At 51.2% G+C, this 23,182-nt stretch overlaps 11 protein-coding genes across 11 annotated transcripts; 5 read left to right on the top strand and 6 right to left on the bottom strand.

Annotated features, from left to right (window-relative positions):
* Nucleotides 1-60: 60 nt before the first annotated feature.
* Nucleotides 61-2,251, bottom strand: M437DRAFT_79449 (amidase signature enzyme; the record flags this gene model as incomplete). The annotated part of the gene is made up of 3 exons (XM_041027176.1): nt 61-165; nt 199-2,129; nt 2,224-2,251. 3 exons carry the CDS (start codon nt 2,249-2,251, stop codon nt 61-63), a joined length of 2,064 nt encoding a protein of 687 aa, XP_040874942.1.
* Nucleotides 2,252-2,589: 338 nt separating this feature from the next.
* Nucleotides 2,590-4,440, top strand: M437DRAFT_79448 (MFS general substrate transporter; the record flags this gene model as incomplete). Its single annotated transcript, XM_041027175.1, has 2 exons — nt 2,590-4,142; nt 4,404-4,440. 2 exons carry the CDS (start codon nt 2,590-2,592, stop codon nt 4,438-4,440), a joined length of 1,590 nt encoding a protein of 529 aa, XP_040874941.1.
* An 11-nt stretch (nt 4,441-4,451) lies between these two features.
* On the bottom strand, nt 4,452-5,950 carry M437DRAFT_60681 (uncharacterized protein; the record flags this gene model as incomplete). Its single annotated transcript, XM_041023794.1, has 2 exons — nt 4,452-5,571; nt 5,691-5,950. 2 exons carry the CDS (start codon nt 5,948-5,950, stop codon nt 4,452-4,454), a joined length of 1,380 nt encoding a protein of 459 aa, XP_040874940.1.
* A 644-nt stretch (nt 5,951-6,594) lies between these two features.
* Nucleotides 6,595-7,566, top strand: M437DRAFT_60665 (alpha/beta-hydrolase; the record flags this gene model as incomplete). The annotated part of the gene is made up of 2 exons (XM_041023792.1): nt 6,595-6,975; nt 7,042-7,566. 2 exons carry the CDS (start codon nt 6,595-6,597, stop codon nt 7,564-7,566), a joined length of 906 nt encoding a protein of 301 aa, XP_040874939.1.
* Nucleotides 7,567-8,147: 581 nt separating this feature from the next.
* Nucleotides 8,148-10,470, bottom strand: M437DRAFT_34244 (uncharacterized protein; the record flags this gene model as incomplete). The annotated part of the gene is made up of 7 exons (XM_041019273.1): nt 8,148-8,384; nt 8,469-8,602; nt 8,727-8,890; nt 9,257-9,389; nt 9,469-10,196; nt 10,282-10,349; nt 10,420-10,470. Coding segments are annotated over 7 exons (1,515 nt in total), but the record flags the coding sequence as incomplete, so codon positions are not given.
* A 557-nt stretch (nt 10,471-11,027) lies between these two features.
* On the bottom strand, nt 11,028-12,182 carry M437DRAFT_60693 (aliphatic nitrilase; the record flags this gene model as incomplete). Its single annotated transcript, XM_041023798.1, has 4 exons — nt 11,028-11,351; nt 11,481-11,693; nt 11,767-11,944; nt 12,016-12,182. 4 exons carry the CDS (start codon nt 12,180-12,182, stop codon nt 11,028-11,030), a joined length of 882 nt encoding a protein of 293 aa, XP_040874937.1.
* A 1,036-nt stretch (nt 12,183-13,218) lies between these two features.
* M437DRAFT_70434 (uncharacterized protein) lies at nt 13,219-13,692 on the top strand (the record flags this gene model as incomplete). Its single annotated transcript, XM_041025450.1, has 1 exon — nt 13,219-13,692. The coding sequence occupies one exon, from the start codon at nt 13,219-13,221 to the stop codon at nt 13,690-13,692; it is 474 nt and encodes a 157-aa protein (XP_040874936.1).
* An 818-nt stretch (nt 13,693-14,510) lies between these two features.
* On the bottom strand, nt 14,511-15,701 carry M437DRAFT_89092 (aspartyl protease; the record flags this gene model as incomplete). Its single annotated transcript, XM_041028966.1, has 1 exon — nt 14,511-15,701. The coding sequence occupies one exon, from the start codon at nt 15,699-15,701 to the stop codon at nt 14,511-14,513; it is 1,191 nt and encodes a 396-aa protein (XP_040874935.1).
* A 1,594-nt stretch (nt 15,702-17,295) lies between these two features.
* M437DRAFT_9675 (uncharacterized protein) lies at nt 17,296-17,794 on the bottom strand (the record flags this gene model as incomplete). Its single annotated transcript, XM_041029102.1, has 2 exons — nt 17,296-17,670; nt 17,729-17,794. Coding segments are annotated over 2 exons (441 nt in total), but the record flags the coding sequence as incomplete, so codon positions are not given.
* A 1,495-nt stretch (nt 17,795-19,289) lies between these two features.
* On the top strand, nt 19,290-20,780 carry M437DRAFT_11903 (MFS transporter; the record flags this gene model as incomplete). Its single annotated transcript, XM_041018634.1, has 1 exon — nt 19,290-20,780. A coding segment is annotated over one exon (1,491 nt), but the record flags the coding sequence as incomplete, so codon positions are not given.
* Nucleotides 20,781-21,364: 584 nt separating this feature from the next.
* On the top strand, nt 21,365-22,864 carry M437DRAFT_60684 (uncharacterized protein; the record flags this gene model as incomplete). The annotated part of the gene is made up of 1 exon (XM_041023795.1): nt 21,365-22,864. The coding sequence occupies one exon, from the start codon at nt 21,365-21,367 to the stop codon at nt 22,862-22,864; it is 1,500 nt and encodes a 499-aa protein (XP_040874932.1).
* Between the last annotated feature and the right edge of the window lie 318 nt (nt 22,865-23,182).

Raw genomic sequence — 23,182 nt, 5'->3', positions numbered from 1 at the left:
CCAGCACAGCACATGATCTCTGATTGCCCATACCAAATCGTGCACGACCGACCTATCTATTTACACGAAGACCATTTCTGCTGCAGAGCGCCCGTTCTGTCCTGTGGCAAGAACTATCACCATCACTTTGCTCAGATCAGGGACTCGCTTCTCCTCTTCTCTAACCTTAGACCAATTCACATCCGCTGTAATGCTTACGACTGCACTCCACGTACCACTCGATATAGTAACACTCTTAACTTCATCACCATCCACGTACACTTGCAGTGCAGATAGGTTGCCGCCGTCTACAGTGCCTGACAATTGAATCATCTTGGATTTAGTCTTTTCCGAAGCCTCGACCTGGTCCACTGTCAGCTTGGGTGGAAGATGGTCAAGCTTGTGTGTTGAGCCCGCAATCATGATGTTATCTGTCGGCAGTGCTGGTGTTCTTGAGGGCTGCTGGCGTAAGCATGTAGCTTTCTCGAACGCGAACGCATACGTGAAGAGTGCATTGTCATCATATGCCTTGCCAGCGAACGTCAAGTTGACAGGCATCTTTGTGTCGGCCATAACACCCATGGGTACGCTCACGGTAGGGATGCCTAACTGTCTGATAGCACAATTGCCGTTCGAGTACAAAACGCCATTGCGCCATGCTTCAGCCGCAGATTCCTCATTCATGTCTGCATCTGCTTTGCCGACATCAGCGTTACAGGGCCAGACAACTGCATCAAGTCCTTCCTCGGCGAGCCAGTCTTCGTAGTCTGTCTTACGGCGAGCTTCCAAATTGCGTAGTGCTTGTTCCAAGCCCGGCATATCGTACGTCCGGGGTCGATCAGCAGTGATGTGGGCAACGACATCTTTGTGGCGGACAAGCGGATCCATCTGGTCGTAGCGATCGAGGAGGGCTCCGGGTGGACGAGGGAAGATAGTTGCTGAATCTACTTGAGCCAGAGAAGTTGCCACGTTCGCATCACCATTTGCAGCGAGGAAGTCGTCCCACGCATATGCCATGAGCTGTGACATGTCGACCTCGTTGCGATGAGGTGGGGCTGATGTTTCATCTGCAGCGCCTTGACCGTCCGTTGCATCGAAGTTGGTGACAACAGGAAAGTCCACTTCGACAACAATAGCACCTAGGAACTCAATGGCCTTTCGTGCTCTGCTCCAGAGGTCGATCACGGATTGACGTGTGTACACAGCTCGAGCTCTGGGGTCTGAATCTGTGCCACCGATGTACATCTTGGGGACACCTATCTTCTTGCCTGAAAGCGCATTTGGATCAGACAGCTGATGATAAGACGCGGGCCGTACATTGTCAACATTGGGTAATTTAATGAATGGCTGCTCACGCCAGAAGTCGCAGGTAGTCTTGTCGTCCTTGACAGCGATCACGTCAAGGAGCGAGAACATATCTGTCACCGTGCGCGTGTGTGGCACAACGACATCGCAGGTGGGAAACAGCGGCCAGTTGCCACGAATTGACAAGATGCCTCTAGACGGTGTGTAGGCAACCAGACCATTATTCGAGGCAGGCGATCGTCCCGAGGAAATAGTTTCCTCACCCATGCCGAATACACCGAAGCTTGCAGCTGTCGCTGTTGCACTTCCATTGGATGAGCCGGACGCGAATGCAGCGGTGAGGTATTCAGCATTATATGGCGACTCGGCGCGGCCGTAGACGCCTCTCTGCATTCCTCCAGCCGCCATTGGGGGCATGTTCGTTCGACCGAGAATGACTCCGCCAGCCTCTTTAATCTTGGCCACGGTGAAAGCGTCTTCGTTTGTGATGAGATGCTCGAAAGCAGGCGATCCGGCGGCTACTGTCATACCGGCCATTTTGTAAGAGTCTTTGATCGTGCACGGAATGCCATCCAGGAGTCCCAGAGATGTTCCGGATGCTCGACGCTGATCAGATGCTTGAGCTGCAATGAAAACGTCGCCGTTGATGATTGGAATCGCGTTCAGGAGGAGTGTACGGCGATCGTACTTTGCAATTCGAAGCAATGTTTTTGCTGCAAGCTCGACGCTGTTGGTATGACCTTGAGCAAGCGCATTGGCAAGGTCCAAGATGGTGGCCTCGACGATGGAGAGTGACTTTTTGTGTGTGGGTAAACAGCGCTTGTGGTATGTTGATCGTAGATATGCTTACCTCTGATTTGGTAGAGGATCTCATGGTCGCTTGGGAGACGGTGCAAGAGTGTGTCAGTGTGATATACTTGTCTGCAGAAGTGTTGTCACGATGGAGGATGGGAGCGATGGTCCGCATGGGAAGATGGGCAGATCGAGCTGCTTAAAACAACCAGAGCAACATAATTGATTGAGCAGCCCCAATTGCAAAATACAAACTTATCTTGCAATATAACAGCTGTAAGCGACGAGAAATCAAAGGCAATCAACAATTGCTGAATGAATCAGGGTTATCGATCCTTTTAGCAGCTGTTATTTGAAACCTGGGGTTGACATTGAGCAGCTGAAAATTCATCCAGGTCCATTGTGAATTCCGGAAGAACACCAGGATCTGCTATAACTAGTATGGTTCTTTCCCTTTGTTCACATTGCCAGACTCTCTATACTTACTGCTCTGCTCCGCCTTGCGCAATCATGATGGCAGAACGCATTGACGCGGATTCTGATCACGTTCCTGGCACTGTGCGTCTTGTTGATGTGGTTGGCCGGGCCTCCTCTTCCACGCGCCATGACGCTTCTCACAAGGACGTCGTGCTTATACCACAGCCGAGCCCAGATCCAGAGGACCCATTGAACTGGGCCCATCACCGCAAACTTCTCGCTGTCGGCATGGCGTTTCTATATGTCCTCGGTACTGGAATTGCCACTTCCCTCCAATACTCGGTACTTGCAAACATCACGGCCGACACAGGCATCTCCACCAACGATCTCGTTCAAGGGACTGGTATCATGTTTCTGTTCTTTGGTTGGGCGTGTTTGTTCTGGCAACCCATCGCGCTTACATACGGTCGTCGCGGCGTCTACCTCATAACGATGTTCCTCACAATTCCAATCATGGTTTGGACTGCCTACTCATCGTCTGCTGGAGAGTGGTTTGCTCATCGGGTTCTGATTGGCATCGTAGTATCGCCCATCGAATCGCTCTGCGAGGTCACGGTCTTCGATCTCTTCTTCGCCCATAATCGAGGCACTTATATGGGACTGTACGTCTTTACCCTATTCGGATCTAATTTTCTTGCGCCGCTTGTTGCTGGTTGGTTCAATGATGCCTACGGTTGGCGATGGACAATGAACTTAGGCACCATCATCTGTGGTTTCGTCTTCATCATCATGTTCTTTCTCATGGAGGAGACGATCTACTTCCGTCGTAGCACTTTGGAAGGTATCAGCGTCGAGATGGAAAGAACCAACACCTGTGCAGCAGAACCAAAATCACAAGCAAAGGTACCTCAACTTTCTCATGATGATACTGTTCAGCAGCGCATTGAGGTTCCGACTTGTCAAAGCTCAAAGTCGCGCTGGAGCAGATACAATCTGTTTCGACCATTGCCTGGGCGACCGAGTAACCGCGATACGCTGCGTATGATGTATCGACCTCTTGTCATGATCTACAAGTTTCCTACGGTCGCATGGACTGGCTTTCTCTATGGTATCAACCTCGCGTGGTACAACGTCCTGAATGGCACAGCAAGCCCTGTGTTGACGGGAAAGCCATACGAATGGTCAGCAGCGCAAGTCGGCTGTGTGTACGCGGGTCCAATTGTTGGTGCGGCATTGGCTTGTCTATGGTCTGGAAAAATCGCTGATTGGATAACGCTTGCGCTTGCACGACGTAACAATGGAATCAAAGAGCCAGAGCACCGCCTCTGGGTCCTGTCAGTCTCAGGCATCATCTCTGCTGCTGGTCTTGTTACATGGGGGGTTGGTGCCTATCATGAGGTTCATTGGATCGGGTTGGTATTTGGTCTCGGGATGTTGACCTTTGGATGTGTGACAGGAGGTTCCATCGCAGTGAGCTACAATGTGGACTGTTTCAAGGAGATCGCTGGGGAGACCATGGTATCCATCATGATCATTCGAAACACGATCGGCTTCGCTTTCAGCTATGCCATCACCCCATGGTGGACGAGCCAAGGCCTACAAAACTGTTTCATCGTCGCTGCAGCCATCTCCCTTGCATGTACATTCTCGTTCTTGGTCCTGATCAAATTTGGAAAACAACTCCGGCGACGATCCATTCCGGCATATCAGAAGTACATGTCGACTGCGGCTGTTTCCCAAGAATGATAGCATATAGCTAAACACCCAAACGATTTTCCTTGATCAGACTCTGGTTAGACAAGCTATCAAGCAGCCGTTTCGTTCGGAGGTCGCAAATCAGGCAGCAAGGATGTGTTAGAACTTTCTGAAACTTTTCTGTGGCTGGCACACAAAGACTACGGTACCCATAGACTTGCTCTAGGCCTCTTGTATTTTGTATCCATATAGAAGTCTTGTCTTCATGCGGTGACTTCAGCGAGCATAAGCAATTTGTGTCCAGCAGCTCCGGCTGCAGGAACCACACTCTCCAGACTCTTGACCAGATCTCCCAGAAATGCGATGAGTCGTCTTGCTTCTGCTCTGTATTGCCCGTTGTCGTAACGTGATGCGTTTGAGAGCATGTGACCGACTCCAAGTAGCTGATGCACAATTTGATTACTCGCAATTTTGAACATGATGAGCGGCGCTGAGCTTAACTCTTGCAAGAAGTTCTCAGCAACCTCCATGACGTCGCGTGCAGGCGCTTGGCAATAGAGCAAGGCCATGATCGTGGTCGTTGTTTCGGTGCAGCTGATTTGTACAGCCATGTACCTGCACCGATTGCTGAGACCGTCGCTATCCGAATCATTCACTCGGGTCAACGTACGGGGCTTGCTTGCCTTGAGTTGAGCTAGGCTGTCGAGCAGCATAGTCGGGGATGGGCGATCGCAGAAGACAGCTAGTATAGCTTTGCGATTCTTACACGCACGCAGACCGAAAATAGCATATTCAAGGACACGAAAGAGATCTGTGATATAGTCCCAGCCAGCTGTCCAACTTTGGGTTTCTGGGTCCATCGCAGGAGTGATTCGGGGGTAACAGACTGACACTTGTGCTTCTGGTAGGCGCACCAAGTGACCAAAGACGCACGATGAGTGTATCTCAAGACGATATACACACCAGAACAATCTTCGGCGATCATCGACTTCAGATAGAGAGAGATCATCGGACCAGCGATTTTCATCATGGAAACCATACTCAGCGACGATGGCATGATACATGCCGAGGTAGCGATGGAAATCGCCGTTGTTCCCGCGCTGCAGTGAATACACTGTGAGCAGGCCAAACGATCGTAAATAGTCAAGGTCTTGAGGCTGAGAAAATTGCGCAGGAATCTTCGAAATTGCCTCCATGAAGTAATGTTCGCTATCCGGAATTGTCAAGTCTTCGAGCAGTGTCTCGTCAAAGACTGCTTTCAAAACGGCGGCATGCGAGCTGATCGCACATAGGGCCATCAGAAGCATGTACGATGGCTCGTCTGCATCTGGGATGCCATGCTCCCATCGTGTAAGAAGATCGTTCTCGTTTAGGAATGGGAAGCTCAATAACAGAGTCAATACTTAGGGCCTCTGTGCATGTTGCGATACGACAGCACGTACTAGCATTGATAGATTGTGTCGCGATAGATACGGACAAGCTTATGTATGGTCTGAAGCGACATGATATGCGAGTTTTGAGACAGCCGCCTCTCGGTCTCGTGCTCATCTGAGGCCATGACTCGCGGTCTTCGTCCTCGCTTCTTGACAGGCCTGTTCATCGTGCATTGAACACCGTAGCTTGTACATGTAACGCAAAACCCATTGCCGTTTGGTTGATCGTCATCTTGGTGAGCGCTGCGACGACACCTCAAGCCTCGAGCATGACAGAAATCGCAGGCTTGAGAAGCACGTTGTCTTTTTGTCGCGATGGCTTTGGGCATCGATACGGCTAGATGACAGGGAGAAAATGATTGAGCAGTTGCAAAATGGGAGCACTTGCCATGGTTCTTGAAGCAGCACTCCGTGTTCGATGGGTGGTGGTCGTTGATAAGAAAGATAAGTCGCACGAAATTAACAGTTTAACAGCCACAGCCTCAAACCGCTAGCCATTCTTGGCGTTGAGTGAGATCATGAGTCTGTTGCCAACCATGTTGCAAATGCTAGTCCCTCGTGTCATGCATGAACCGTCTGTCTTCTCCGTCAAACTGCCTGGCTTCTTCGTTATGGTATTCCGATCGTGTGTCAGAGCTATGGTCTGTCCAATCTTCAGGTACCTTAAGACTTTAACTCCGTTCTTGCACGGCGATAGCTTCTCTTCAGATCCCGGTCTGAGACTTAGCCGAGGGAGTCCAATGCACAAGCTACCCGTCTATGTGAATACTCACGTCAACGACCGTCATAAGCACAACCCCGCTTCTTGGTCCAACAAACACCCATGCTTTCTCGCCAGCAACATGAAATCTCCGCAATATAATCAAGGTGGAGATGATTGCGGCTCAACGGAACAATGCAAACTTAAGAACGAAACTGCCGGTGCACTCGCACCAGACTATTTCGACTTGGCGGCTCGCGTGTAAAACAAACAATGCCTAACACCAAAACGATCCATGTGCCTCACCTTGGTGGCATTGAGGCTTCCTACCAGACCCCAGGTCTCGACGCGAATAAACCGACATTGGTGCTGGTCAACTCCTTCACCACCTCTTCCGAGCTCTACAAAACTCAATATGCCAACAGAGACCTCACAAGCAAGATGAACTTACTGGCGATCGAGCTACTTGGTCATGGACAAACACGCTGCAAGCTTGAGAACTGGACTTATTGGGATACTGCATGGATGAACATCCAAGTCCTGCAAGAATTAGAGAAGAGGGGAGAGATCGATCAAGGCAAAGGAGTCTTTGTGCTTGGCACTAGTCAGGGAGGTTGGATCACTGTTCGCATGGCTCTATTAGCGCCCGACAAGGTCAGTATCACCCCACTTCGCTCAAGATGCGATGTCGTTAGTAAACTTGAGCTCACACAACCACAGATCACTGGTATCATCCCTTTGGGCACAAGTCTCGACTTCGAATCTCCCAAAACTCGCGAACTCGGCTGTTGGAACGCGCCAGAAGATCTAACGCCCAACATCACCGCATGGAGCAAACCCGCAGACTCTTCCTTCCGTCCCGGCAACCATTTCGCCGACTTTCTGATCGACATCGGTTTCGGCAAAGATTGCGACTCGTCAGTTCGTGATTTCTGGCGCAGCGAAATCGCAAGTAACTATGTGGGCGAAGAAGGCAGGAAGAGGATCAGAATGGCAACTATCAATCTGCGGGATAGGGATGGGTTGCATGGCAGATTGACTGATGTCAAGTGTCCTGTGCTGTGGCTGCATGGAACGGCGGATGCGGTGTACTCAGTTGCGAATGCCGAGAGAGAGATCAAGATGTTTGTGAGGAGTCCGAATGCACAGCTCAAGGTTGTGCAGGATGGGCAGCATTTCCTATCGTTTAGTCATCCTAAAGAGGTGGATGGTGCGGTCGCCGAGTTTGTTTCAAAGTACTCTTGAGTCGGTCTTGTATCTATAGTTTCACCGTCAATACGATTCGCGCAGAAACAAAATCTTCCGGTGCTTCTGATGCAGTTTTGTGAACATGGTAAGATACAAAGGTAGAAACTTACGTAGGGAGGATAAGCACGTCCAAGTTCTTCCACATGCTCAGGTCTTCTACCTATTCAGCTCGCATCATAACGAGGATTAGACGATTAGACGTTGTGGACAAGAGTGGACCATGATTGAGGCATCGCCGATGCACTGAAACACGACATCTTAACCTGACGCTAGATATCGGGGACATTAGGTAGCCAGCTATACCAGCCCTCAGCTAGCCAATTCGTGGCTATTTCATTTATGTTTGACTCCATCGCTTCATGTTGGAACAAAAAGGCCAGTGTATCTGCTACATCCGTGTTTGGGCTGCAGTGGAGCTCGATTTCTGTGTTGGAAGCAGTTATACTGATCTCGCCGATATTTTCCAAGCTCAGATCTTCGACCTTATCATTGTCCCCTTCTTCTTGGGGGACAGAAGCAGATTCAGACACAATTCGACAGTCAGTGATGGTTGCTGATGCATGTCGATCCTCATGGTGGCTCTTCAGCTGCAAGATATCGTTGCAACGGTACCAGTCCAGGGCTAGAAGATGTACACTTCTGAGGTACCGATCGGCCCATGCACACCAAGGTTTTCGTAGATCGCGGAGTGCATCCACACACAACTCGAGATCACGAATGGATTGATGCCGATCTGGGTTTGCCGGATGTGCATCGATAAGGAGAATGACAGCAGCCGCGAATGAGAGGTGCACGGCAGCAATTGGTATTTGACGCTGTAGATGTTAACATCCGAAGCTTTGATAGTCTAGGATTGGGGCATTGGTGAATTAGTGGTGCCCAGGTGGATTTCCACATACTAGAGTGTAATGCTGCTTGAGCCTCTGCATCAACTTTGCAATCTGGGTTGCAGAGTAGCGACATATCTCCATATGTCTGTTGTTCTGATATGGAGTCTTATGAACATCTGCCATATCACTGGAATCAAGGCTGGCTCTAGATGGTCGCCTAGCTCGTTTATCCTGAATCAGAGGTCGGTGAAGAAGTATAAAGTGAGTATGGTATTGAATGCTAAATCAAGCTGTGAGTTATCATAGCTGAGACAAAGTGAAAGTAACAAACATACTGGGAAAGATATACATGAGGGAGTGCCGCTGTTTTGGGCGAACATGGTAGGCGTAGATGACTGGGCAGTGCGCGGTAGTATGTTCGAAGATCCATATCTGCTTTGGTCACGATTCCTTCGATGTCGCTGACAGTGAATTTGCTGTTTGGGGCATAACTGCAAGAGCAACACTTCTTAGCTCATCAAATACTGAAATGAATATGGCACGAGGAGGTCCATGGTCTTCTTACATTATTTCAAGAGCTTCACAGGCGATGATCATGCACTCCGAGACAAAATGAGCTGTAGATGCAATGTGTGAGTGCGCGCCCAGGGTTTCAGTCTGGCCTACGTCGTCTCGATGCGATGTCCAAGGAAAATACTCATCCCTATTCAAGGTGGGCTTGGGACATGTGAAGCCGGACTTTTGAACACTACTGGGTCTGCCAAGGCCACATGCAAAGAGTCTTCATATGTCCTAGAGTCAGCCGACCTGCTCTGTGAAGTGGATGAAGCAGATAAGAGGAACCTGACAGCACTTACTTGTCCACGACGAAACATCCCCACCATGTAACTTTGCGGACCTCTGCTTCTTCTTCAGAGATGAGACCTGCCGCGACCCACGCAGAGCAATCCATATGCAACCCAAGGTTGTGAGCCATCCTGATCGCGTTACCTGTATGCCTTGTTAGCAATAGAGTTTGGGACAGCCTGGTATAACGAGTTCGAGAATCCGCTCGAGTAGAGGTACTAACCACAATACAGCCATCCAAGGGCTTCTTTACCATCTGACATTATTCGTAGGGCCAATATCGCCGCGGCCTGGACAGTGGTGACAGAAGGCGCTTCATTTTCGTACAGAAGTAAAATCTTGGCTTGCTCGCAAAAAGCGTTACCCGAGGTGCTTGGGTCATGAGCGATCGTCCGCAGCTCGGGACGGTCTGAGTAACGCGCAGAGATGGCAAAGATGGCAGAAAGAAGTAGTGGTGAGCAATAGCGCCCATCGTCAAAACCCTGTCGGCTCTTCAAGAACGCGCTTTTGTCTACGATATAATTCCAAGGATTCTGCCATCTCCAGTACAAATCCAAGAGGTGCTCCTCGAGTTCATTTGGCACGGTGATAAGAGCACCAAGCTGGGCTGCTGCAGCGAGCCCTTGACTCTGGATCCTTGTCCATGGGTCTGGCACTGTGGTTGCACAAGGAGGCTGCTTGGGCAGATTCAAGGAGCTTTGCGAGCCAAAGTAATGCAATTGTCCATCATCAACAAGAGCGGGACGTCCAACGAGACCAGTCAGCTCGGAAAAGGGGTCTTCATGGTCGTCATCGGAATCCTCGCCCTCGTCTTCGCATTCGTAGTGCTCCGGGCCAATGGTGTCAGTGACGTTTGAGCCGAATGTCTTCTGCTCGTCCACGAGCATGAGTTGAGACTCCAAATGCCGGATGCGAGCCTGTAAGGACTCGACGTACTTCTTGCTGGGTGGCCTAGTGTCGACTGTCAAGGACAAGATCTCCAGACAACATTTGGCGGTTTCTGAGAGTATGTCAACACGGCCGAGAGACTACTCACCTGCGCTTGTTCTCCGTATGCTGATAGATGCACTCAAGGGCTTTACGCGCACAAGGACCACATATAGGCTGCTTACCGTCACACTAAGCACGCATGAGGACTGCAATGCGTAGCGGTTACAGGGAATGCTGAACTCACCCGCATGCGCTTTGCGCGACACGCCATGCAGGCGACAGACACACGCTGTCTATTGCTGTTTGACTGCATCGCAAAGCGTCCGCGGCGACTTGATCGACGAATCGAATTGAGATTGCTTGAAATTATGCGAAGATACCTAAGCAAGACTCAATGAGCGGTTTGGTACTGCTTTATGACTCGGGGGTAGCAGTACCCCGCTTCCGCTTGCGTCGACCGCGCCCAGGTTTCTCAAAGATAAAGGAACCCGAAGTCAAACCTTAATAGAAGGGGATTCAGGATAGAATTGCGTTTGAAACACACATCGAAGCCTCCCGTCGCCCGATGAGCGACAGATGCCCATGATTCGGCCAACGTTGCACACTTACAGGTCAGTCGAGCCACGCGAGTGACAAAAATCTGTCTGTATCACCCTCATTCTTCATGGACGTGCTCACGTGTAGGTATCACAGCTAGCACTACTGTCTGCAAATCTGCTAGCCACAACAAATTTTCCTGTCTGATACACTGCTATCTCGGTCAACGTTCCCCTAACGGCTACTCTACCACACAGAATTGCTATTCTTCTCGAGAGAGCCAGCTGCCTCCACCTGATGCTCTGCAGTATTAACTCATGGATCCGCGGCATAGTGGACGGCACGTGCAGCGTGCTTGTTGACACGGAGGCTAAGCTGGTCAGGTCGGCAGTAGTGCCCAACGACATCAAGATTTTGCTTGGCCAGTCGCTTCAAAGACAAGTCGACCTCAGCGATGAGGATGCCCTCCTTGCTAGGATCCAGACGCTCCACAAGTTCATCGGCCCAAGGGTTGTAGATCATGCTGAAACCACCGCCGTGCTCAGGGTGGTTGTTGGCGTAAGCAAAGTTATCGACTCTGCAGCGCTTGAAGCTGTCCCGAGTCATGACCTGAGTGGCGACAGCAACATAGCAGGCACCCTCAAGGGCAACGATCTGGGAGAAACGGGAACACATTGTATCGGTGATGTGGCCAGGCCACGAGGGGTCGGACTGGCCGTCCTCGGTGATAGGCTGCGGCCAGATTGGAGGCCAGCTGGAAATATGCACATCGACATTCTGCTCGTATTCGTAGTAACGGAGGAGGGTCTGAGTGTGCTCCCAACAATTGAGGCCTCCAATGCGCACGTCAGGGAGCTTGGTGCTGGGCACGACAGTCTGAAGACTCTCGCCTTGGCCGTCGCCGTAGTAGGCGCGTTCGACGTGGGTGGGCTTGATCTTGCGGCGGTGGTGAACGATGACACCGTTCTCGTTGATGAAGGACTGCGCAAGACAACGTGGTTAGTAACCTCAAACCATGGCAATGGTGTGTCCATGAAGAATAGCAGGCTCGTACCTGGGCGATGTAGAGCGTGCCTCTGTATCGTTCGCTGTACCCAAGGACAACGAAGACACCGGCCTCCTTGACGGCGGCGCAGATACGCTTCATCTCGGGAGAGTCCCGTTCCAAGGAGTTACGGAAGTACTCGTCCATAAAGCTTGCATTATCAATCGGGCCATGGGCCCAGATACTCCTTTGCGATTGCATGTTAGTGACACGCGTTCTTCTTGAGCTTGGTGCGATGGGGTCCAGCAAAAGACTTACCATGGATAGCCAGGGATGAAGACTTCAGGAAAGCCGATGACCTGGGCACCCTGCGCTGCAGCCTGCTCAATCAGTGCGATGGACTTGTTGACACCTCCTTCAAGATCATTCCACGCGGGTTCAGCTTGGATGGCAGCGACCTTGAGTTTCTGACCGGTGGCTGACATGTTGGTATCCTAGTAGTAGTACGAGGAAAGCACTTGTGTGATGCAAAAGAAGGGTTGAGCGTTCGTGTTTGGATGGTGGTGTCTGTGATTGAACCATCCAAGAACCTGGCGAGAATTCATGCTTCTTTAAATGCCTTCTCTTTTCGCTTGACTGCTAGTCATAGCGCCTGTAATGGACCTTTTTTGCGACAGTCACTGTATGGTCTTCAGTCCGGCTCAGCATTTGCCTATCGATCCTGGACGTGACAACAACCCTCGTGATTGCCTTCTTAGCATAACCCTAATTTTTTGTCTCTATCAGTGGTCACGAGGTATAGAAGATATCATAATCCCAGACTATCAAAGTGGCCGGCTCAGCAATATCCTATCCAGTGGCTTGGCCTGAGGTGGTGTAGGGCACATCGAGACCGTGCATCATCTACTCTCGGTTCATCAACGGGGTAGCTGATCGACCCGGGAAAGCATTAGCCTATCTTTTCCCCGCAGTGCTGTTCAGGGCATTCGCTGGACCCTTGGTTGATAGTCACGATTTCTAAGCCAACCATGAAACATTATTACTTATACTCAGTGGATCAACATGAGGGGTACTAAGACAAGGTTTTGTTGCGGACAGCGATTGCTAAAGAGTGGTGATCAGGATCGTGTGGTCTATGGGCCGATGAGAGGTTGACAAGTCTGATAAGATAAGCTTTCATAGGGCGCATCCGGTACAAGATGTACCTGTTATCAACTGAACTGCTGATCACAGCATTTACAGGTTGACAAAGTCATCTATCAGCTCTTGTTTCTATTATAATGTACAACATCACTGAGTGTATAAATCTAGCTCGATTCGGCACCATTGAAACCGTCCGACTTCTCAAAAGATAATAACACATCAGTTACTCCCCTGGCAAAATGCCGCTTCTTCATGCCACGGTGCCACTTTGGTTTACCATCTCCATATTTGGAGCACAATGCCGCCAGAACACGACCTCAAGTGCCAAGGCCGATCTAGTACGAATTTTCGACCTCCTCTTGGTCACTGGTGCTTGCTATGTCGACAAGACCATACACGATGACAGTGAACGAGGGCTCGGACGTTCGCGAGTGTGGATCAGTTACTGGAGGTCTCCTGAAGATTTCAGAAACTGGTTCTCGAGCCCAGAAGTATCTGCCTTTTGGCAATCGCTCCCTGACGATGCTGGCTTCAATTGAGCCAACAGCCGTCGCGCAAGACCTTGATATCTTCCCTGAACTCGATTTCAACAGAAAAATCGAGATTCTCTATTATTCTGACCTCAGGTGGATGGAGCGGGTTGGGAGAAGAGATAAAACGCATGTCAAACTCAGATCAAAGTTCATGGAGCGATACGGACCTGATGGAGACATGTCCCATGGAGATTTACTCTTGTGGGTGGAGTTGGGCGTGCTCAAGGCAAAAGACATCGAAGCCGAGTACATTGGATGCTACGAGGCTACAGGATTTTTAGCCTACGATCACGACCCAAATTTTGCTGTGGACGGATAGTCCCTAGTGATTGCCAGGCATGCTAAGGAAGTAAAGATGCGGTTGCCGAGTTTGTGGCAAGATACTCTTGAGTAACAACGGTTTGTATGTAGTCTCGCTGTCGATACGAATGTGGCAACAACAGAACCTTCCGATGAATGCTTGTGTCGCCTTTGCCGAAACCCTGAAGGAGCCATCCGATAACGACACGACACGACAAGCATCATGATCTCCACAATCATGATCCATCTCGCTGTCCTCCTCCCCCGCCAATACCTCACCTTGCACAAAAGGAGAATACAAAAGAAAAAAAGAAAAAATCGTGACTATGTAAGCCGCGGTACGAGAAAATGCCTAAAGTTCCGAGAGATCGTCAGGTCGTGTTGGTGGCAGCAAATCCCATAGGCACATGCAAGATAAGGTTGCGGGTGAACCAGACGACTTGCAGAGCTGACAGGATCAATCTTCCGGGTTACGACGAAAGCGGAGATCACGCCGATCAAGAGTCAACTGCGACTGAGGGTGTCGTGTTCCCTCACCTTTTCATTCCTTGAAGATCAGCGAAGAGTCGCATGGCATGATTTTCACAAGTGGCACGCAAGGATCTGGGTGACAAAAAAAAATTGGACAAAAGCGCAATTGCATTTTTTGACACAGGATGCTAGACATGTGAAACTACTTTTCCCGTCATCATCAATCACTTCATCTCAACCCCCCATCTCAATAAATGCTTTGTTGAACAAGCAACTTCTTCCACCGCGCGCGCAAAATACTGAACTGCAAAACAATGCAAACAGTCGTCAGATCATGTCATAAATGAGTCGTATATCGCAAACCATTTACTGGGCAGCGAAACCAAGCTGGGGAGTCGAGTTCTCCATGGAGAAGACGACAAAGTGAGCCTTGAGGAAAATGTCACCGAAGATGGAGATACCAGAACCGGCGCTGGACTGGATACCACCGTAGCACTGACCACCACCAACGCTGGCGTAGTTGATGTAGCTACCAGGAGTGACGAACTTCTGGCCACCAATGACGGCGGAGAAGCTGGGAAGAGAGGCAGAGCAAGAGAAGATGTAACCACCCTGCTCGTCGGAGTACTGAGCGCTGGGGATCTGGGCGTAGTAAGCGTTGACAACGTTGTCGGGGAGGAGCATGAGGGTGGTGCCAGTGTCAGCAATGGCAGAGTAGGAGCTGGAGACGGTGGAACCGCTGCCGACAGAGTAGCCGGTGGTGGTGAACTGCCAGAAGCCGTTTCTGGTGTTGACAGGGACGTAGGTGATGGCTCCAGTGTACTTGGAGGTGTCAATGTAGCCAAAGTCGTAAGATCCAGGGCCACCCTTCTTCAGGTCGACGGTGAAGAGCTTGCGAGCAAGGGTGTTCTTGACAGTGTCAAAGAAGGTGGTCTGCTGGTCAGGGCTGACAGTGTTGATGGACGAGAAGGCAAGTCCAAGAAGACCGTCGTTGTTAGTGTCCTGCTGGAACTGAGCAGAGATGGAGGTAGCAGCCTCGACAGCCTGAGAAGTGGCGGTGACAGCACCAACAACGACCTTGTCGGCGTAGACAACACCGGAAGCACCAGAGCCATCGCCATAGCTGATGTCCCAAGTCTCGCCGCTGAGTCTGCGGCCGTGAGCAGTGTTGTAAACAGCGTGGCCGGATCTCTGCGAAGTGGATTGCAGAGTGGAGAAGACCCAGAGATCGGCAGATCCAGTGTCGAAGTCGAGGTTCAAGGTAGTACCGCCAACCGAGACGGGGCAGAGGTACTCAGAGTCGCCGTTGTACGAGTTGGCAGTGACGGTGCCACTCTGTTGGGCAGCAGCGGCGGCCTGTTGAACAACGCTAGGAGGAGTACCACCAGTCTTGTGGATGGCCTTTGCGAGGGCAATAGCAGGAGCAGCGACCTTGGTGTTTCCAGTGGCAACCTGGGGAACAGAGAACTTGACATTACCGACGCTGGCTCTAGGCTCGACAGGAGAAGCGACAGCGACGGCTGCGATTGCAGCAATGGCAGCGAGAGTCTGCTGCATGGTGGAAGACGGAAGCGATTGGAAGGAGAGTGAGTGAGTGATGGTGATGGTAGTTCATGTCGAGGGAGGGAGGGCCATTATATAGTACGAGTCAAGCGTTGATGAACGGGATCAACGGACTGTCTCGGTTCCAAGAGCGAGCTGTGGTCGCCTTCACAGTCCTGTTCGGTCGTGTGAAGAATTACCTGCATGGGGTGAATCGGCCAATAATGTTGTACAGAGTAGAGTTTTTGATTTACGGACGAGACAAGAAGCGAAAGATAGATGCAGCATTCACCCGCAGCTGCCTTTCTTGTCCTGGATCACATATTAGCTTCAACGTATAGTGTTCAAGAACAGGGCTTGAAAGCGAGGGATAGACAGATCTACAGTCCAGGACTTTGGTTGTTAAGAGGCAGACGCTTGACCCGCGTGCAGCCGGTGAGCTAAGGAGCGTGAAGCTATATGCTTGGTCCAGCTAAGGGCGAGTAAGCTTGGACTAGTCGGCATGGCATGCAGGTCCGTGTGGGCGACTGTCCATGAGGCCTTTCTGGAGTGTGGGGATCTCCCACCGGCCGCAGATCTATCAGTTGATACCAAGCCGCATTGGGCAGTTGACAATGTTTCAGCGCATGCATTCTCGCCAGCACCTCGTCTTTGTGGACCTCGGTATTTTTGTCGGACAAGACTTGTGAGCCATGTCTGGAGAGTGCTGAAAGTCTGATAGGCTATGCTGTAAACAAGCGAGGATTGGGCCAATGTCACGACTAGCCAATTGGACGAGTGCGACACGAGCAGGTAGCGGCCGAGACGGCGCCATATGCAAGAGACGTCTGGAGTTCATGTAGGTCTAATCAGTCTGCAGATTGCGCCATGATTGTGCCTTCTCGAATCATGGAACATGTGGGCAGGCATGCGGCGTGAGTGGCGGTGAATGTGCGGGAGAAGCAATGGATCTGTCAGTGACTCGTTGTGCTCGAGACTGGCATGTCTGAGGCGACACGTTTCCTTGAGAATTGGCAGTTGTAACGGGTTTGAACGTGTTGGCTGCCGTGGGCACGCCCATGTTGATCTTCCGTTACAGCAGAATCCCGAGCACAAAGGCTTTCGCCAGGCTCGTGACAGCTCGACAGATGGCAACTCAGCAGGGCAAGAACTCGAGGGAGAGTTTCTCTAGGCTCGTGTCGATCATTGGGAAGGGGCAGCTGGAGGTAGCCGAGATGAGCCCGTCTAATTAGAAAGCTTAAACTTATCACATTGCGGGCCATGCCGCCGTGCGTGCGCAGCGCGTGCAACCCCGACAAAACACATGTGACTCTTCCATCACCGACGTGCTGCCAGCCTGTCTGCCTGCCTGCTCATAGCGACAAAGGAGTCAAAAGCCAATCGCTCGTATAATGCTCATCCACTGCTCTCAAACGGGCAGGAGCCTGTCACAACGCATATCACGCAATTATCGGGCACAGACGACTTGTGTATAGTATCGAACCTTGGGCGAGCGCGTGGGGGTGCAAGCCAAGTCTTGGGATACGCGATGCAGATAAAACATGACTTGTCATTAGGTAATTACGAGAGGTATCGAGAGCGATCAAGCAGTGAAGGACTGGGCCTTGATGATAACGACATCCTCGATGGGTCTGTCGCCAGGGCCTGTTCTGACATTTCCAATCTTCTGCACGACATCCATGCCGTCGACGACCTGGCCAAACACAGTGTGCTTGCCGTTCAGATGGGGAGTGGGAGCAAGACAGATGAAGAACTGACTGCCGTTGGTGCCAGGACCGCTGTTGGCCATGGACAGAACGCCGGCACCAGTGTGCTTGAGCGAGCTGTCGAACTCGTCTTCGAACTTGCCGCCCCAGATGGACTCTCCGCCACGGCCGGTGCCTGTGGGGTCGCCGCCCTGGAGCATGAAGCCGGGGATAATGCGGTGGAAGATGACGCCGTTGTACTTGCCTGCGTCGGCGAGGCCTGCGAAGTTCTCACATGTCTGTGTGGCGCCTTGTGTCAGTCTTGTTGAGCAACCTGATCTGGTCAGGGCGACTCACTCTGGGTGTCTTGTCGCTGTACAGGGCGATGGTGATGTTGCCGTAGTTGGTCTCGAGCAGGACTCCGTCGGGTTTGCCCTGGCGAGTGGGCGCGCTACTGCCGGTGGTGGCGGCGGCGGCTGAGGGAGTGGTGCTGCTGGTCTGAGGTGGAGGCGCCGACGATGTCGAGGTGGCCGCCGTGTTCCTGTCTGTCGTCGTGTGCGAAGGAGTCGTGGCTGACGATGACGACGAAGAGTCGTGCTTGTCGTGCTTGAAGATTCTCTTGAGCTTGTCCATTGTGCTTGGTCCGTCTGTTGCGTGTTGTGACTTGGAAGGAGAAATAGAGGACACTATTGAGATGAATGCGATGAATTATCGAAAGGGGAGGCTGAGCAACAAGCAGGAGCTGCTCAGCCATACGTCATAAACTCAACTTGCCTGCATGACGATGCGACAACCAGTTTTTCATGTGCCCGTCTCTCAATTCTGCAGTCCTTCGATAGACTCTGCAACTCTCCCGTCATTGTCATATCGAGCCATGCAGAATAGCAAAATGTTAGGTATGCAACCCGCTCTACGTCTTTTGTCCCTGCTCCATGCTCGCGCTCCGCATTGATGTATTTCCTGGTCGATCTCCCGCACATCTTGGCTGCCCCCTCCGCTCCGCTGTGTCCTCCCCCTGTAGACTTGGCAGAGAACCTTGACAGGGTCATGCGACTACCAAATCAATTCATCGGCTCAAGCTTATCTTGAGTTGGCATTTTTGCCTTTATCCGCCTGCATCTGAAATGAAACGGAAGCTGCATCGAAGCAGCTTGTCTGCACACATGCTAGAATCAATAGTTCATGCTAGGTGACCAGAATCAAATTTTCGCGCCTTGTCGGATGCTTTCAATCCAAGTTGGCTTGATTGCTAGTCGTTGCTCGACACCCCGAATTCTGTGCCAAATTTTGAAAGGCGCCATGGCTTGTTCGAGGATGAAAACTCAAGGCCAAATCTTTCTTTGTGTTGGCAACTGCACACCCGCCGGTAGAGTTGTTTGCTCGCCGTTCTTTGCAGTATTTGGTCACAATGTGACGACAGGAGCCATTGCTCAAAGCACAGTCACGACAAATCTCGGCCCATTTGCCCTGTTTGAATACATCTATGGCGCCATCCGCAAATCATCACACCTCTCAAGTCGATGGTATAGAAAGTATCCATGAGGCTGTATGCGTAACAACGATAATGCGCCGAATGTTCGGTGAGACTCTGCTCTGTACTCACGTTAACGCCGCTATCTACGAGAAAAATCGTCATCATGTTTTGCACTAAGTTGCCGAATTCCGCGCCAGCCGCAGCGATCTTCAACCTAATTCGCGGGGTCACATCGCGTTTGCCTTCCATTTCGTGCATTTTCGTTCAATTGTTTCTGCCGCTCGCACCGCTTCCAGGAAGAGTCGGCACTTGACAGGCAGGGCTCAAAGCAGATTATTCAGCTCATCATGTTTGCATGAGTAGTGCCCTGCCCGCGCTTCTGTTGTTCTTCTCCTTCTCTTCTCCCTCGATTCTTTCAATCACAGCACATCTTTCCACGCCAAGATGGAGCGGATTGAACGCTTGCTCTCACGGCCGACAGCAAAGCCTTACAGATCAAGAGACATTGAAGCATCCGAAGAACCATGGCTCAACGAAGATGGCTTGCTAGACTTCTCTCCCGATGACATGGAGAACCCAAAGAACTGGTCCAAGGCTCGTCGATGGTACATCACTGTGGCTTCCGTCACTCTTGTCGTCAACGCAACATTTGCATCATCAAGTCCATCGGGTACTCTGGATGGAATCGCTAGGGATCTGCACGTCTCAACCGAGGCTGCTGGCCTTGTCATCACTCTTTTCCTGCTGGGTTACTGCGCTGGACCACTGATCTGGGCGCCCTTGTCCGAATTCTACGGCCGCCGATGGATTTTCTACATTACCTTTACAATGTACTTGATCTTCAACTTCCTCTGCGCCTTCACACCCAATTTCGGAGGTCTTCTTGTCGGTCGCTTCTTGACTGGTACCTTTGCCAGTTCCTCCTTGTCCAATGCGCCTGGAGTCCTTGCCGACATCTGGGGCCCCGTCGAGCGTGGCAACGCCATGGCTACCTTTTCCATGATGACATTTGTTGGTCCCGCTCTCGGTCCCGTCATCTCTGGCTTCCTGGAGCTGAAGGAAGATTGGAGATGGAGTTTCTATGTCCTCCTCTGGCTCGCTGGTCTCACCGAAATCTTGATGTTCACCATCCCCGAGACATTGCCGTCGATTGTGCTTCTCAACAAGGCAAGAAGACTTCGAGCGTTAAAGATACCTGGCTACGAGAATATCAAGGCTCCTGTTGAAGTCACTGACAGGACTCTTTCTGGCATGTTCGCTGTCGCCTTGACCCGCCCGTGGAAAATCCTCATCGACCCCATCTCATTTGCAGTCGCTGTCTACCTCGCCGTTGTGTACGCTTTGCTGTACATGCTGTTCACCATCTACCCCATCGTCTTCCAACAGAAACGCGGCTGGAACTCGGGCGTCGGAGAGCTTCCGCTTATTGGTACTGCAATTGGTGCAGTCATTGGTGGTGCCATCATTTTCGCTGTATCGGCACGCGACAGAAAGAAGTTGGCTGCTGGTCACAAAGGTGTACCTGAGGATCGTCTTCCGGTCGCGATGATTGGCGGTATCATGTTCCCCGTTACCATGTTCTGGTTTGCATGGACTGCAAACTTCAACAGCATTCACTGGGCCGTCCCTGCAGTTGCTGGTGTCTTCCTCTCAACCTCTATTCTGCTCATCTTCGTCGCCTATCTCAATTATTTGACCGACACATACCTTATGTATGCAGCGAGTGCGCTGGCAGCCAACACTGTCGCTCGCTCCGCCGCGGGAGCCTCTGCGCCACTTTTCACGCAATACATGTTCAATGCTCTTGGTGTTGGCGGAGGTGGCTCGCTCATTGGTGGCATTGCCTGTTTACTTGCTCCCATTCCGTTCGTCTTCTACAAGTACGGAGGTCCGATCCGCGAGAGGTCAAAGTTCGCGCCTACCCCTAACAAGAAAGATATGCCACCGCCGAGGGATCCAGAGATAGAGGATGAGCCCCTGGAGGACGAGCCAAAAGAGGATATGGTGACGGACCACGAACACAGCAATAGCGAGACTGATGTCTCTCGCGCTCCTTCTCACACTTTTGAAGCGATCAAGCCCGAGAATCCTACGACACCTTGAGTCAGAGATTCATATTGCATTCTTGTATATACCCTAGGATTAAATGAAAGTATTTCCTAAAAGAACACCGCCCGACAATCAATTTCAACCATCATCCTACGTGCTGAGTCTTGTTCCAGAGCAACCACTGTGTCGGTGAGGATTTGTGGGCTTTGCTTGACACGACGCTCGGGATGGTCAAAGCTCGATCACCAAGGCCCCCACTCCATATGAATCTGCAATATAACAATTCGCTACACGACACATTTAACAAATGGCCGTGTTGTTGGGAATCCTTTGAAGATCTTTCGTGCTCTCGAATTCTCGGTCAGGCCCAATCCTTCTTGAATACAGGCCATATGTAAAGGCAACTCCTCACCACATTCCTGGCTTTGGTGTCAAACCTTTGTCGGCATCTTATACCATCATTCCTTGTCATGGATACCATCGTGCCTTCGGCCAACGCGGCCTTTCCCTCGTCGGATGCCATCTTGAAGTCGGTGAGCACTACCGTCTCCGAGATCATCGACAGTGTCGACATCAGCAGTCCGCCCGCCCATGCTCTTGAACTCTCCTACATTGAGCAAGCCAATCCTCGTGGTTACACGCGTCCGATGTTCTTCTTCCCTGCAGTCGACAATGTTGATCCGATGGAAGTGGTGGAGATTTTCCGCAAAGCTTTGGAGCCAACGCTCAAAGCCATCCCATCTCTGGCTTGCGAGATTGTGCCAGTCGAAGATGGAAAGAAACCCCCTGGAAGAGTGGCTCTCAAGCATGGTGATTTTGGTTCCTTGATCGTCAAGGACATTCGTGGTACTGGTTTCTTGTACGAGGAGTTGCGCAAGCAGAAGTTCCCTCAATCACGGCTTGACCCTGATGTACTCTGCGCCCGTGGTGTCTTTCCCATAGAGGGCGAGACACAGCCCGCTTGGGTTCCTCAGCTGAACATTATCGATGAGGGTTTCATCCTTACTCTTCACAACCATCACACTATGTACGACGCCCAGGCCATCAACGAGATTCTCAGAGTATGGTCTCAGAACTGTCGCCACGTTCAAAATGAGTCTGTGCCTGCATGCAGCTCTCTGCCAGTCGAACAGTTTGAAAGATCTGCCCATATCACTGATCGCGCACCAACAGCAGATTCGGGTCGCCCTGAGCTCCACCCTGAGTTCATGGTCCTCCCCTTCACTGTGACTTGGCCCGAGACAGCTTTCAGGAACACGCACAGACAGCGCGTCTACCGCCTATCCCCCAAAGCTCTGGCCGAACTCAAAAATGACTGCACCGAACCCGGCGACTCCTGGATCTCGACCAACGACGCAGCAACAGCTTTGATCTGGCGTTCGATTGTTCGCGCTCAAGCCGATCTCGAGACTTTTCCTGAAGATGCAATGTCCCACCACATCATCAACGTGGATTTGCGTCTTCGTTCCGATCCACCGCTGTCAAAGCATTACCCAGGATGTCCCATGAACTACGCCCGACCAGGCATGAACCTTCGTGAGCTGTGCAACTCTACTTCGCTTGCTCCCCTGGCTCGCGAGACTAGGAAACAAGTCGATGCTCGCACACCGGAGTACACGAAATCGCTCATTACTCTGCTTAACAACATCCCTGGCTATGGCCACTTTGCCTGGACGTCGTTCCCTTCTCTTCTCACCACCGATTGCATGACATCCACATGGTACAAACTCGACATTTTAGATCTTGACTTTGGCGCTGCAGTTGGAAAGATCGAGAGAGTGAGATTCCCAACTGCAGGTCTGTTCAACGGCCTCAGCATGATCTATCCTCAAATCACTAGAGGTGGGCCCGAAGAGATGGGAATGGAAATTGCGATTGGATTGGAGAAGCAGCATTTCGAGAAGTTGGACAAGGATCCTGTTTGGTGCAGGTATGCAGAGTTGACGGATCCGGGGTATGATTGTATGTAGATTTCGTAATCATTAATCTTCAATGTAGCCTTCCCATATGCCAGAAGATGTCATGCATGTGGGTTTGAAATACAAGATACACTCCAGAACATTGTCGACTCTTGGACCATGAAGTTGGTGAATGATTCCAGGTCATTCGACATCCAGCCCTGAACCAATCTCGAAAAGGGTCCGAGATTTTGTCCCTCAATGTCTGTTTCGTCGATTTGATGCAATGAGGGACTCTTGATGAAATTGAGGTTCGTTGACGCAGCTGAACGTCAATCAGGTCGCAGGTTGGACGGGATTCCGCGGTGCGTGTACAAGGTGGTAAAGGAC

This window comes from Aureobasidium melanogenum, assembly GCF_000721775.1.
Source record: "Aureobasidium melanogenum CBS 110374 unplaced genomic scaffold scaffold_42, whole genome shotgun sequence".
Classification (NCBI taxonomy): domain Eukaryota; kingdom Fungi; phylum Ascomycota; class Dothideomycetes; order Dothideales; family Saccotheciaceae; genus Aureobasidium; species Aureobasidium melanogenum.
Note: the sequence above shows the minus strand (reverse complement) of the source record. Positions and strands in the feature narration are given on the sequence as shown.